The 14,774-nt window shown below is 45.6% G+C and overlaps 1 protein-coding gene across 8 annotated transcripts in view; it reads left to right on the top strand.

The window, feature by feature from the left end:
- Positions 1-14,774, top strand: part of ASPH (aspartate beta-hydroxylase) — a 75,872-nt gene that overhangs the window by 22,059 nt on the left and 39,039 nt on the right. For 6 of the 8 annotated variants that reach the window (XM_068162464.1, XM_068162460.1, XM_068162459.1 and 3 more), the window contains 5 exons: positions 11,379-11,468; positions 12,034-12,108; positions 13,210-13,371; positions 13,686-13,760; positions 14,015-14,059. In XM_068162464.1, coding sequence (XP_068018565.1) covers positions 11,379-11,468; positions 12,034-12,108; positions 13,210-13,371; positions 13,686-13,760; positions 14,015-14,059 — 447 coding nt within the window. The remainder of the gene's footprint in view (positions 1-11,378; positions 11,469-12,033; positions 12,109-13,209; positions 13,372-13,685; positions 13,761-14,014; positions 14,060-14,774) is intronic. The other 2 variants (XM_068162463.1, XM_068162465.1) reach the window with 2 other exon arrangements.

Here is a 14,774-nt window from a genome sequence, read left to right as displayed (position 1 = left end):
GAGGAGGGGTGATTTAGACTGGAGATGAGGAAGAAATTGTTGAGAGTGAGGGTGGAGAGACACTGGCACAGGTTGCCCAGGGAGGTTGTGGCTGCCTCCTCCCTGCAGGAGTTCAAGGCCAGGCTGGAAGAGCCCTTGAGCAACCTGGTCTGACCATCTCAGCTGTCTTCAGCCTGCTGTAGATGTTCTCTGTAGCTCATACACCCTTTGTATTGGCTGCCCATGCCTTTTCATCTGGCCTTCTGTATATCCCCAGCTTTCCTGAGGATCAAATACCTCATACAGAATAAACGGCAGGTTAAAACCCCCAAGCCAGCCAACTGCAAAGCAAGCCACAGACACACCCCCCTGGCACCAGCAATCCAAATTCTCACTTGTAGGCAAAATCAGCATTCTGCATGGGATGTCTGTGATGACTTTGGTTGAGTACCATTTGCTTCTCAATGTTCTTCTCAGCTATCAGTTGCAAGCTCTCAAATTTAAGCATGAGGGTTTAGTAATTGAAAGAAAAAAAGAAGCCAATAAAAAGGGCAGTTGGACCTTTTGAAGTAGTGGAGGATTCTTGTTGGAGAGTAAACCAGGAAAAGGTAAATGCTGTGGCAAGAAAACGGAGTGTAAATGGATTTGGGTTTAGGGCTAGGAGGCAGGGAAAGCAAAGATGCCTCTTTGGGCAGGATACTGTGCATGTTTGTTGTGCAAATGGCAGCCTGTACTTTGAAAAGTTCAACTCTCTTAACATCTTTCTGTTTCCTAATTAGCATTCCTGTAAAGACTGATGTCTTTCACAGAGCCTCCTTGTACAGTTTCCTCTTTCCACCTAACTGCTGTCTCTTTTTTTTCCTTCCCTCTCTCTCTCTCTCTCTCTTTCTTTCCTCTATTCTTGTGTAGGCCTGACCAAAGATGGCAGTAATGAGAATATTGATTCCCTTGAGGAAGTCCTTAATATTTTAGCAGAGGAAAGCTCTGATTGGTTTTATGGCTTCCTCTCATTTCTCTATGATGTATTGACTCCTTTTGAAATACTAGAAGAAGAAGAGAGCGAAGCTGCAGATGATGTTGATGGGACGGCACAGAATGAAGGGGTTCAGGGCAAAAAGACCTGTGTTATTTTGGATTTACAGAACCAGTGACTGAAAGACTAAGCTGATTGGCTTTGAAAAGGAAAATGCCCATGCAACCATCAGTCTTAATGTGACAGGAATTGATGGCCTTGAGGGGAGACTCCCAGGCGGACGCTCTAAAGCTTGAACTCAAGCCAGCCATGCGATGTAGTCTCGCTAGTTGCAAGCTTTCCACTGACCTTTTTTTTGTGTGTGTGTGTGTGTGACAGGATGAGAAATCCTCCCACAGCTGTGTAAATATGTAGAATAAAACCTGTACCTGCCATTGTGTAGTTGGTTTCTGTGTGTGCTTCAGTTTGTGCCCAGAACTTAACCGAGCTCAGTGTAATAACCTCTGCTGTTAACCCGGTGGCGTTTGTCCTCCTAGCCAACGCGACCTCGAGCGTTCTGTACCAGCTTTGATTGTACAGTACCCTGGCATGACTGCTTCCTGTAAATACATCTCCCTCTCTCTGTTAATCCTCACTAGAGACAATGATAATTCTCTCCTGAAAGCCAAACTTTTAATAAATCAGTTATTTTGTCAGTCCCTGAGTTCTCAGATTAGATTCTTTCCACCTGGCGACATCCAAAGAGCTTCCTGGGCCAAGTGCTCACAGCTTGGGCAGGAAGATTGACTTCTGTTAGCTAAAAGCTGCTGTATTCAGAAAGGTTTGTGATGCCATGGTGTGGTTTGCTCTGTTTGCAAGCTAAGTGTCCAGCCTTCAGTTAGTTATGCCTTTATTTAATGTGACACAACACGAGGGCTGCTCTGAATTGGATGATTGCTTGTGGTTGAGGCGGGCCTTTGATGGAGGTGGGAAGCTGTGCTGATGTATTTCTAATTGTAATCCTGAATGTATTAAAGGCTAATGGGAAATTAGCTTTATATATATATATATTTAATGTCTTCTATTCCTTGCTGAATTCCAGCAGGCTTGGTAAAGTTGAATCTTTCCCGCCTGTGGAACTGTCTGATGGCAGCTGGTCCCAAGAATTGCTCAGGTGGATGAATTCTGTCTGCTCTCCCTTACTGGTGCAGCAAAGGGAGTTGGTAACTGTGTCCTGCAGCTTGTGTCAGGGTCTAAAAGGGGTTCTGAAATGGGTGATGGGTACATCCATTCATGACCAGAGGAGGCCACGAAGGTGATCAGAGAGCTGAGAGAGTTGGGGCGGTTTAGCATGGAGAAGAACAGGCTCCAGGGAGACCTTGGAGCAGCCTTCCAGTACCTGAAGGGGCTCCAGGAGAGCTGGGGAGAGACTTTTGACAAGGGCTGGAAGTGATAGAACAGAGGGCTGGGATGGGCTGAAGCTTGAGGAGGGCAGATTGGGACTGGAGATGAGGAAGAAATCCTTTAGAGTGAGGGTGGTGAGACACTGGAACAGGTTGCCCAGGGAGGTCATGGATGTGCCTCCTCCTTGGAGGTGTTCAAGGCCAGGTTGGATGAGACCTTGAGCAGTTGAGTCTAGTTGAGAGGTGTCCCTGCCCAGGGCAGTAATGAGAATATTGATTCCCTTGAGGGAGTCCTTAATAATTTAGCAGAGGAAAGCTCTGATTGGCTTTATGGCTCCCCGTGGCAGGGAGGTTGGAGTAGATCATCTCTCAGATCCCTTCCAACCTGAGCCACTCCAGGGTTGATTCTATTTTTGCTTTGCTGTGCTTCTCTTGCTGAGTACAAAGAGTGTTCATCTATTTTCCTTGCAATGCTGAAACTCTGCAGCTGGCTCTCTCACTTGGGGCTTTCTTTTTGTGGAGGTTGTTCCTGAAGGGGGAAAAAAAAAATCCAGGAGATGGCAGGATTTTATTGCAGGAATGGAGTGCCTTGTATTGATCTGGCTTCAGAACAATCAGTTGAGCTGCTTCCTCCTTCTGCCACTGAACATTGTGTGAAACTTCTCACTTGGACATGAAGGGGTTTAGTTTAGTTTAGTTTAGTTTAGTTCCTTTTTTTTGTTTAAAGCAGATATGTGTTTTCTATATGCATGTGTATCTCTGTGTGTGTATATATTTTATGTTTATATATGATGTAGAGACATGGGAATAGCTTTTCTAGCTTAATAAGATTATTTATGGTTGAAAAGAACTAATGATATTTGCCATGACTGTCCAGCTGGGTTTTGGGTGTATATTTTATATCTGTATCCATCTATGTATATATCTATATCTATCTCTCTCTCTCTATATATATATATATGTATATATAAAATGTGGAGACATGGGAATAGCTTTTCTAGCTTAATAAGATTATTTATGGTTTAAAAGAACTAATGATATTTGCCATGACTGTGAAGCTAGGTTTTGGGTGTATATTTTATGTCTATATCCATCTCTCTCTCTGTCTTTCTCTCTCTCTCTCTCCTCTCTCTCTCTCTCTCTCTCTCTCTCTCTCTCTCTCTCTATATATATATATATATATATATAATGTGGAGACATGGGAGTAGCTTTTCTAGCTTAATAAGATAATTTATGGTTTAAAAGAAATAATGATATTTGCCACAACTGTCCAGCTGGGTTTTGGGACTATATTTTATCTCTCTCTCTCTCTATATATATATATGTGTGTGTGTATATATATATGTATATCATGTGGAGACATGGGAGTAGCTTTGCTAGCTTAATAAGTTTGTTTATGGTTTAAAAGAACTGATGATATTTGCCATGACTGTGCAGCTGGGTTTTGGGTCTATATTTTATATCTATCTATACCTATATCTATTTCTCTCTCTCTCTCTCTATATATATATATATAAATGTGGAGACATGGGAGTAGCTTTTCTAGCTTAATAAGATTATTTATGGTTGAAAAGAACTAATGATATTTGCCATAACTGTCCAGCTGGGGTTTGGGTCTGTATTTATATCTATCTCTCTGTCTCTCTCTCTGTCTGTCTCTCTCTCTCTCTATATATATATATGTATATATAAAATGTGGAGACATGGGAATAGCCTTTCTAGCTTAATAAGATTATTCATGGTTTAAAGGAAAGAATTTGCCATTACTGTGCAGCTGGGTTTTGGGTATCAGTGTACATGGTCCTTGGTGGTTCAAGGTGTTGTGTTCATGTGATGTAAGTCTTTAATCCACAGCAGCATGGTGGTGCTAATCCAGCTTCTTTTTGTGCTGTTAGGGAGGTGAGATGAATTGTAATTTGTGGGTTTGGGGAAGGCTTTTTGCCTTTGTGCCTCTTACGGAGCTAGGTGTAAAATATCTAGGTATAAAAACCTGTCTAAAAGCTTTATGAAACCTGGGTAAAAATCAGGCTGGTGAATGACCTCACAACCTGGTAGTTTGAGTGGGGAGAGCCCCTGGCTTTGGAGATGGAAGTTGATTTCTCTAATCAAACCCTTAGCAGTCTGAACTGGTTTGAAGCAAAGCAGTAAGTATTGAACTGGAAAGAAGTGGAAGGAGGGAATCAGAGCAACCTCTGGCCAAACACATCTTTAAAGACACACAGGCTGGAATGAATTGTAAGGAATTGATGGATATGCTCCATGCATGTTTGAAGATCTTTTGGGTTAATATGCTTATGAAATCTAAAATGATATAGAAATGGAAGTTAGTGGCTTGGAGAGGGAATTGGCACAGTCCCCAAGGAGTAAAGTGGGATACTGGTCATCATCACAGGGCATCACCTTGGCTGGAGAGAGCTGAGCTAGCTCTAAGTTAAGCACCTGGCAATGTGGTGCTTTTCTTGTCTTAACTCATCTTTCTCCCCAGCCCTGTGGTGGTTTGCTTACAGAGGAGGCTTTGTTCTTCTTCAGTTGAGGTTTGCTATCTCTCCATAGCACTGCAGTGTGCCCCCTAAAGAGAGCTTTTGCCATAAGCCTGGCAGACTGGAGAACTCTTGATGTCATGTTTACTGAACACCACAGATATGTCCATAACCTATTTCCATTTTGCAACAAATCAGGTGAGGAGCCAGGAGGGGTAGCCAAGAAAAAAGCTAAAGCCAAAGGTATTCTTTTCTTTCTGGATGTGGTTTTCATTCCTCTTGTGGAACTTCCTGCAGATAATGCTGTCTGAAATGCATGTGCCTGGCAAGCACAGAGTGCAGGACATAATCCTGTTTACTAATACTGGCTGATGGTGCAGCAAACCATTTCCCTCTCCAGTTCTCAGGGAGATTTCTTTTTCTTTTCACTAGCAGTTGTAATTTAATGGCAATGTGAGTGCTCTCCTAACCAGAGATTCAGTCTGTTTGTACCTTTGGTTTGGTTCTTTTACAGCAGTTTGCATCATGAGCAGTTTGTGATAACTTCATATTTTGCATGTTTAATAAAGGTTCTGGGGTGTGTGTGTGTGTGCAGATTCTTGCCCTGTGTGAAATCCTCCTGGAGTTACCTCTCATGATGCCACTACTAAGTTATAATTGGACTTGAGCACCTGAGTTTCTGCCTAAGTCTGGACTAAAATAGCTTCATCTCTTTCTGAAGTCAAACCCCCCTATAGAGTTGTTTGCAGGACTGATATTAGAAGCTTCCCAAAAGCAAGAGGACAGCTTGCAGCTGATGTATGCCACATATGTATTGATCTCTACATTCCTGTAGGAGCAGGACAAGATCCTCTAAGTGTGTTCAGTTCAACACAGACTAAGAAGGCAAATCAGCCTCCAACAAAACACCAAAGCACGAAATGGGCTTTCAGGTGCTTCACTTTTCAGATGTGCTCAGTTAGAAGCATAGAATCATGCTTTTGTTTGGGTTGTTTGGTCTTGTTCAGCCTGGAGAGGGCTCCAGGGAGACCTTAGAGCAGCCTTCCAGTACCTGAAGGGTGCTAGAGGAGAACTGGGGAGGGACTGTTTACAAGGGCTTGTAGTGATGGGCTGAGAGGGAGTGGATTGAAGCTGGAGGAGGGCAGATTTAGACTGGAGATTAGGAAGAAATTCTTTCCAGTGAGGGTGGGGAGACTCTGGCACAGGTTGCCCAGGGAGTTTTTACTTTGGTTCCACTGAATATGGTCAAACCCAGAGAGCTTTTCTTGGAGTAGACTTAACTCACCAGGGCATTGCTGTTTCTTCTTAACCCCTGGGTACTTACTGTTGGGAAAAAAGCCCCACCTCAGATTCATTTGTAAGCCTTGGTAGCAATGTCAGTGAATTTTGGGGTACAGTTGAGCTGTCTTCATACTTCATAGCTTTTGAAAGCTAAGAAAAGGCTGGAAAACATTTCTTTTGGTGATGCTCTTGGTGTTTCCAGAGCCTCCATTTCTCATTCCACTATAGAGGGCCCAGATTTTACTCTGATTTTTATGCTCATGGACCAAACTGCAGAGGTTTGTTAACAATGAGCTAGTAGGGGCATGGTTTCTCCCTGAATTAATGCTTCATTGGGGTGGTTTCTCCCTGAATTAATGCTTCATTGGGCTGCAGTTGCAGTAAGCTGAGGTCATTGGGTGGCTGCATGGTGTGAGAGATTGTTAAAAGCCCAAACTAATTGGTTTGAATTGCTTAAAGCTCAAATCATTAATGATCAAAGTTTAAGCTGGCAGCTAACACTGAGACTTTTGATCAGCACTGTTAGATAGTTGCTCATTAAGATGGTTGGTGCTCTGAGAATGGTTCTCTTATTGAACATTTCCTCTTTTTTGAATGGAAATCTGGAAAAATAAAATTTAAACCAAAAAAAACCAAACCCAAAAAAGTCAAAGAAGCTGTTAAAGAACCACTCAAGAAATTGAGGGAGAAGCAGGAATCCAAGAAGGAGGAAATCAAAGATGAGGTGGAAAAAAAGAAAGCCAGGAGAGCCAAGGATGCTGCTGATCGAAAGGACAAGAGAGCTGCTGATGTGGACAAAGGAAAGAAAGACTCTGACAAGGCTAAAAGAGACAGAGGGAAGGAAAAAGGCCTAGAGAAAAATGCCAAATCCAAGGAGCCTGCCAAAAAATCAGCCAGTGACAAGGATGGTGCCCTTCAGGCGGGGAAGGACAGAGAGACAAAAAAGATAGCTAAAAACCCATCCAAGGAAGACAAGAAAGAGAAGGACTAACCAGAGCTCTGCTTCTGCTAAAGGAGGAACAGACCTCGAGAAGAGAGAGCTTCAGCATGTTGGTCTGGATGTGGTAACTATGGCAATAAGAAGCTAATGTCCTCTGGCAATGAGTGTGAGCACAGGTTCTGTAGAGCGGTTTCCTGAGGGCTGGTGTGAGTGTGTGCTGCTGTAAACACAAAGCCAAAGTGTCTGCTGCAGGACTGGGATGTGTCCCTAAGCTCATGCCCCTGGCTACCAATGTGTGCTGACACCAGGTCAAACTGCTGCCAGGGACTCCAAGCAGACTCTGAATCTGGTGGTTTGGGTTTTCTCCCCTTTGTTCCCCTCCCCTCCTTGTACTCAAATGCTGTTTTCTGGATGCTGGGCTGAGAGTGTGGTGTTGTGTATCAAAAGCTAACTTCAAAGCAGTGTTAAGAGCATTAGCTGGGCACACAGGGTGGAAGCTCACAAGGAAGTATTTCTGCTCCACACAACCACCCAAGGGAAGCAAACTTGATGTGGCCCTGGGCAGCCTGCTCTAGTTGGAGGTGTCCCTGGTGACTGCAGGGGGTTGGACAAGATGACCTCTGGGGGTCCCCTTCAGCCTGATGCAATCTGTGGGCATCAGTGGAATGTATTGTCATAGGAATTTGGCAGGGAAATGTAGATTATTCCCTGCTAAACTTTGTGGGTTGCTTTTCCCCCTCTCCTGATTAGATGTGAGAAAATCATTTTATACTCACTGAAGTCAACTGCAGTGTTGCATTTATTAATGAGGCTTCTGTAAATGGGTTGAAGCTTGAAGAGGGGAGATTTAGACTGGAGATTAAGCAGGAATTCTTTCCAGTGTGGCTGGGGTGATGCTGGAACAGGTTGCCCAGGGAGGCTGTGGATGCCTCCTCCCTGGAGGTGTTCAAGGCCAGGCTGGATGAGGCCTTGAGCAAGCTGGGCTGGTGGGAGGTGTCCCTGCCCATGGCAGGGGGTTGGGACTGGATGATGTTGAATGTCCTTTCCAACCCAAATCATTCCATCAATGCTCAATCACAATGTCACACCACTTGTGTTTCTTCATCCTGTGACAATACATCCTGCTTTTTTTTCCTTCCTTCCCTCAATTATTTCCTTTTTCTAAGGTCTGAAGACTTGATTCATTGTCACTTCTCAGGTAACTGTGTGCTAACTTTCCTGAGCAGCTTCTGACAATGAATACTACTGGAAATTAGGGATGAATCCTGCTGGAAGCTAAGCTGAATACTGCTGGAAGTTAAGCTGAATGCTCCTGGAAGCTCAGCTGCCTGTTTCACCATGGTTGGAGTTTCCATCCCATTTTAAGAAGTGGTCATGCTACTGCTGCTGTATTCTGCTTGACCTTGCTTAGAGAACAGCCTGTGCATTTAATTTGCAGCTCTCATTTTCTTCCAACAACACTTTTCAAGCCCATGGTACTTCTGTAAGCAAGCTCCTGTGTTGGCTTGCTCTCACAGCTTCCACACTTTGAGCACTGGGGACTGGTATTTATTTATTTTGCTCTAGCAGGCTCTTCTGGCACAAAACCCAAGTCACCCAAACGTTTCTGCAGAGGTCTTTTGGGGCTGCTACTGCATCTCTGCTTGCTTGCAGGTTTATGTGGGGGCTGAGTGATTGCTGATCTTGCTAGACAAATGGTTTTGCTTCTATTGAAATATTGATTGCCCAATAAAATTGCACAAGATTCAGAACCAAGTTTGGAATGCAAGTGGAAGATTTCTTCTTGTCCTGCCTTCAAGAAAGCAAAGCTAAGGAGGGGCACAAAGCCCTGGGGTGCTGGTGTAAGGTTAAAAGCCTGGAGGTTGGTTCTGGTTGTGGTTTTGCTCAAGTGTTGCCTGGGACAGTTGGCATCGTGCTTACCTCTCTAAGTGCAGCACATCTATGTCTGTGCAAGATGCTTTGGTCACTTCAGCTGCAGGATGTGCTAGCACAGGAAGGTGCCATCTGATTCTATTTTGTTCTCAAGGACATTTGAACTGTTTTTCAAACAACTGAAAGCCACAGACAGTGGTCCAGCAGCTTAAGCCTCTGGCTGTGACAACGAGCAGAGGTGATCCTCCAAGCTGTGAAAGGAGATTGCTGTGTTCTAAACACAATCCTGCTTAGCAAAACACCTGACAGGATGGAGGTCTAATAAATGAGCTTGCATAAGGGGCTGTCTCTGGTAGGTTTTGGTGGTGATGGATGTGTTGATTCATCTCTGTTTCGTGCTAAGACACATCCTTGACAGAGGACCTCTCCCCTCACACTTCTCAGGAAGGGCTGCACAGAGGTGCAGTGCAGATCACTTCTTGTGTTCACCCCTTGGAGGTGGCTGGGAGTCAAACTTGCAGTGAGTTCTATTTCTGATTAATCTATTCACCATCACTGGGGGTGTTTAAGAAGAGCCTGGGTGAGGCACTTGGTGCCATGGTTTAGCTGATCAGATGGTGTTGGGGGATAGGCTGCACTCAATGATCTCAAAGGTCTTTTCCAACCTGGTTAATTCTGTATCTATGACCCAAAGTTTCTCTGGTTCTAAAATACTTTGGAGGTTTGGTTTGGGATTTTATTGTTTGGTTGGGTTTGGGTTTGGTTTTTTTTGTTCTTTTGTTTGCTTTTTTGGTTGGTTTGTTTTGTTTGGGGTTTTTTGGTTAGGTTGGGTTGGGTTTGCTTGGGGGTCTTTGGTTAGGTTGGGTTGGGTTTGCTTGGGGGTCTTTGGTTAGGTTGGGTTGGGTTTGCTTGGGGGTCTTTGGTTAGGTTGGGTTGGGTTTGCATGGGGGGTTTTGGTTAGGTTGGTGTGGGTTTGCATGGGGGTCTTTGGTTAGGTTGGGTTGGGTTTGCTTGGGGGGTTGTGGTTAGGTTGGGTTGGGTTTGCTTGGGGGTTTGTGGTTAGGATGGGTTGGGTTTGCATGGGGGGTTGTGGTTAGGTTGGGTTGGCTTTGCTTGGGGGTCTTTGGTTAGGTTGGGTTGGGTTTGCTTGGGGGTTTGTGGTTAGATTGGGTTGGGTTTGCTTGGGGTCTTTTTTGTGCCCCCATCCCTCTGATCTGACTGTCCTCATGGTGGGATGTAGGGGTGTGGATGTTCCTCTGTATGTCTAAGTGGTCTGGGATTTTTCCCAGTCTGAACCTCTCTTGATTAAGTCTTGCTTGAATTCATCCTCAATGATACTTGGGAGGAGGGTTAGGCTAAGACCAAGACCTTCTTTCCTGAAGATGTGCTGCTGTTGGATGTGTCATGACCTTTCAAGGCTGTGACTTGCCTTCCTCTCTTGCCATGGTGTTGATCATTGCTTTTTTGTAGTTGCTTGCTTTTCATTGTGTTTTGATCTAGGATGACTCTGAATGAGAGGCAGTGGTTGGAGGCTTGAGGAGGGGAGATTTAGACTGGAGATTAGGAAGAAATTCCTGATAATGAGGGTGGGGAGACACTGGAACAGGGAGGTGGCGGAGTCACCATCCCTGGAGGTGTTCAAGAGGGGATTGGATGTGGCACTTGGTGCCATGGTTTAGTAGTCAGGAGGTCTTGGGTGACAGGTTGGGCTTGATGATCCTTGAGGTCTCTTCCAACCTTATTGATTCTTCCTCCCCAAAAGTGTTTAAGATAGACTGGATGAGGCCTTGAGCCAACCTGGTCTAGTGGAAGGTGTCCCTTCCCATGGCAGGGGAGGTTGGAACTGGATGATCTTTAAGGTCCCTTCCAACCCAACCCATTCTGTGAATCTTAGTGGTGAGATTCCATCATAGTTCTGCTGTAGTCATTTAGTTGCCAGAAGAAGCTGGAGAGAGACTGTGCTCCTCTTGAAGAAACTCCAGGTCTCATACCATCTGAGAGTCAGGGAACTCAACTCCCTCTTCTCATTCTGCACCACATTTCATGAACTTCCAATTAGTTCTTCATTTAAAGCAAACCCCTACAGAACTGATCATGTGAAGCACATTTTGCTCAAAGGGAAACCAGTGAGGAAAGAAAACCTGCTGCCTGTTTTTCTCCTGGATACTGAATGAATGCTGAGAATAGCCCTGGCCACTTGTTCAGTGCCTTTGAAATAAAAGGCAAGTGCTTAATTTTCTGTCCCTTTCTCCCCCTCCTCTTTCTATGTCTGTCTTCAAAACAAACTTGTTTCTTAGCTGAACACCCTGCAGTCTCTCTGTCTCTCAGGCCAGCCCTGTAATTATGAGTCATTGTTTGAATACATTTAGGAGAGCTTAACCTCAGTTAGCTTAATGGAAACAGCTCTCTTAGTTTATGATTGAATGGGATCCCAAAGAGCATGAAGTTAACTTTGTAACTGAAAAATGCAGGCCTTAAAGAAAGATCTGTCCCAGCACAGCCAGCATCACCTGAGCCTGAGGAGAGCATCCAGCCTGATGAGAAGCCCTATGTGGAATCAGGTAAGGCTCTTGTAAAGCACTGGTGAAGCAAGAGATGGGATGCTTGTGTTGAGCAGGAATTCTGTTTCCTTAGCATGTGAATGCATTGGGTTAGTTCTGTGGGTAGAAGAATGGAGCTGTGTGTTTGTGGGTTGCTTATGTACTGCAGTTTGTTTAACAGGGATGGCTGTTGATAATGAATCTGATGTGACTGATGCAACCCTTGGAGAGCAATCAAAAACAAACTGGTTTTGTAATTGCATGAGTTCCAGAGCTGCACCAAGGCAGGAACAGGTTGCCCAGGGAGGCTGTGGCTGCCTCCTCCCTGGAGGTGTTCAAGGCCAGGTTGGATGAGGCCTTGAGCAAGCTGGGCTGGTGGGAGGTGTCCCTGCCCATGGCAGGGGGGTTGGAACTGGATGATCTTCAAGATCCCTTCCAACCCAACCCATTCTATGAATTCAATCTCTGTGGAACTTTGTGAATAGAATAAGAACTTTATGGAGGCTCCTGAAGGCTCCAAGCCTTGAGCTAATGTTTGGACCTTGCCTTCTGCATTTACCTTCACTGCAATTTGTAATCCTTGCAGAGCACGAGAATGCTGATGTGCAGCTGGAGGAGGAAATTCAGTCTCTTGTTCATGAAGATCTCCACTCCCAGCCTGGTAATGCATTGCTGCTTAGAAATCACTGAGGAGTTCATAAATGCTGCCACAGGCTAGGTGAAGCTCAGAGCCTGGCTTTGGTGTGCACTTCTGCCTGCACAAAACCTCCTCATCAGCTCATGTCTCGTTCTCAAGAGAATTCAGTAAGCTCAGTCACCAAATCCTGACACTGTGGCCTCTCACCCAGAGGGGTTTGGGGGCAGGAGCTCAAATCAGTCAGTGGACAGAAACTTCCTCAAAATCATCGAGTTACAGAAACATTTTGGTTGGAAGAGACCCTTAAGATCCCCAAGTCCAACCCTTAACCCATCCCTGCCAGGTCACCACTAAACCATGGCCCTCAGCACCACACCTCCCCAGCTCTGAAGCCCCTGCAGGGATGGGGACTCCACCACTGCCCTGGGCATAGAGTGCAGGAATGCATAAGCAGAGATGGCTTCTGCTGTGGGCAAGCCAGTGCAGGCACTTTGGATTTCCACTGCTGGTGTTCAGGAGGAGACTTGATGGGGTGCTTGGTGCCATGGTTTAGTTGATTAGATGGTGTTGGATGATAGGTTGAATGTGATGATCTTGAAGGTCTCTTCCAGCCTGGTCTGTTCTCTCCTCTCCCATTCCCTCTCCTCTCCCATTCCCCCTCCTCTCCCATTCCCCCTCCTCTCCCATTCCCCCTCCTCTCCCATTCCCTCTCCTCTCCCATTCCCTGTCCTCTCCCATTCCCTCTCCTCTCCCATTCCCTCTCCTCTCCCATTCCCTCTCCTCTCCCATTCCCTCTCCTCTCCCATTCCCCCTCCTCTCCCATTCCCTCTCCTCTCCCATTCCCTGTCCTCTCCCATTCCCTCTCCTCTCCCATTCCCTCTCCTCTCCCATTCCCTCTCCTCTCCCATTCCCTCTCCTCTCCCATTCCCTCTCCTCTCCCATTCCCTCTCCTCTCCCATTCCCTCTCCTCTCCCATTCCCTCTCCTCTCCCATTCCCACTCACCCAACTCATCCCTTTTGCAGCTTAGTTGAGAAACATGAAGGCTGTGCTGAAAACCGAGTGCTTGCTGGTGGGAGAATGTCCCAGAGGGTTTGTGCTCTCTAACAGTCTGTGTCCCTGCTTAGGAGAGAGGCATGAAGATGCTGGTGAAAGCGTGAATGACCAGTGGCAAGCAGAGGAAGAAATACATGGAGAAACTTTTGAAGCTCCTGCCACAGATGACTTGCTGCAGGGGTTAGAGAGTGAAGTGCCAGAAGCATATGAAGCACCAGACTCAGATCAGAAAGGTAGCTGAGTGACTAAATCTCTTAATTCAGTGTTACCAAAGATAAGAGCAGAGAGATGGAAATGTGCCTCAGCAAAAGCCATGACTGAGAATTGCCATTTTTGCTGAGCAGATGTGCCTGGAGTCAGTGTGTAGAGAAGCCCTCAGCATTGTATGTGAAAACCAGATGAAAAGTGCTCTTCTTTCACTCTCTGTCACCCTCTGGCTGTCATCAGGAGACACTTACTGAAAATCTCTGCTTAGAAATTTGACTCTCCTTCCAGAATGTTAACATTTCTAAACACTTCTCTCTTTCTTTCTTTCTCTCTTTCTCAGATGCTGAGCTTGGGGCAGATGATCTTGAAGCAGTTGATCTTGGAGCAGTGGAGGCTGAACTGTATGAGACTCCAGGTATAATTTTGGTGGATTTTTGTCAGACTCCAGGGGGGTTGGACCTGGGTGATCTCTAAGGTCCCTTCCAGCCCAACCCATTCTGTGATTCTCTGAAGTTATTCTGCTGTGTGACTTAGTGCCAGGTAGCATTCAATCCCTATGTTTAGTTCTGTTATTCTGGACCTGAACCTGTGACCTTTTTAACCTCTTTTGTTCTACTTAGCTGTTGAAAACTTGATTAGACTATAAAATACCCAATATTTTTGTTTAAGGTGACTCTGAGCTGGCTCTAGAAGATGCAATGGAACAGGACACAGGTACAGCCCAGAGCCTTAGTTTCTTCTATTGAAGCTTCATTGAATTTTGGCCCCAAACCAAGACAAAAAATGCCACCCCAAAACTCAAGGCATTGGAGCTGAGAGTTCAGCATCCTTTCCTTAGTAAATTATTACAGCTATATTTTAGTTTCTAATACAAAGACCTACATGAACTTGCATGAGAGGGAGTGGATTGAAGCAATGCTACAGGCCTGGGGCAGGCTGGCTGGAAAGCAGCCTGGTGGAAAAGGATCTGGGGGTGCTGGTGGTTGGCTGGCTGTGTGCCCAGGTGGCCAACAGCATCCTGGCCTGGATCAAAAGCAATGAGTCCAGCAGGAGCAGGGCAATGACTGTGCTGCTGTACTCTGCCCTGGTGAGGCCACTGCTTGAGCCCTGGGTTCAGTGCTGGGCTCCATAGCACAGGAAAGGCATCTAGGGGCTGGAGCATGTCCAGAGAAGAGCAATGATGCTGGTGAGGGGTTTGGAGGGCATCATGTGAGGAGTGGCTGAGGGAGCTGAGAGCTGTTTAGTATGGAGAAGGGAAGGCTGAGGGGAGATCTTATTGCTCACTATAGCTCCCTGATGGGAAACTGGAGTGAGGCTGGGCTTGGTCTCTTCTCTTCTCACAAATACCCAGCAACAAGATGAGAGGCAATGGGTTGAAGTTGTGCCAGGGAAGGCTTAGGTTGAGCATGAGGAAAAACTTCTTCACTGA

Source organism: Melanerpes formicivorus, unplaced genomic scaffold (assembly GCF_026170545.1).
Source record: "Melanerpes formicivorus ecotype bairdi unplaced genomic scaffold, bMelFor1.0.p_v2 SCAF_65, whole genome shotgun sequence".
NCBI classification, from domain to species: Eukaryota; Metazoa; Chordata; class Aves; order Piciformes; family Picidae; genus Melanerpes; species Melanerpes formicivorus.
This window is presented reverse-complemented; position numbering and strand designations above follow the sequence as displayed.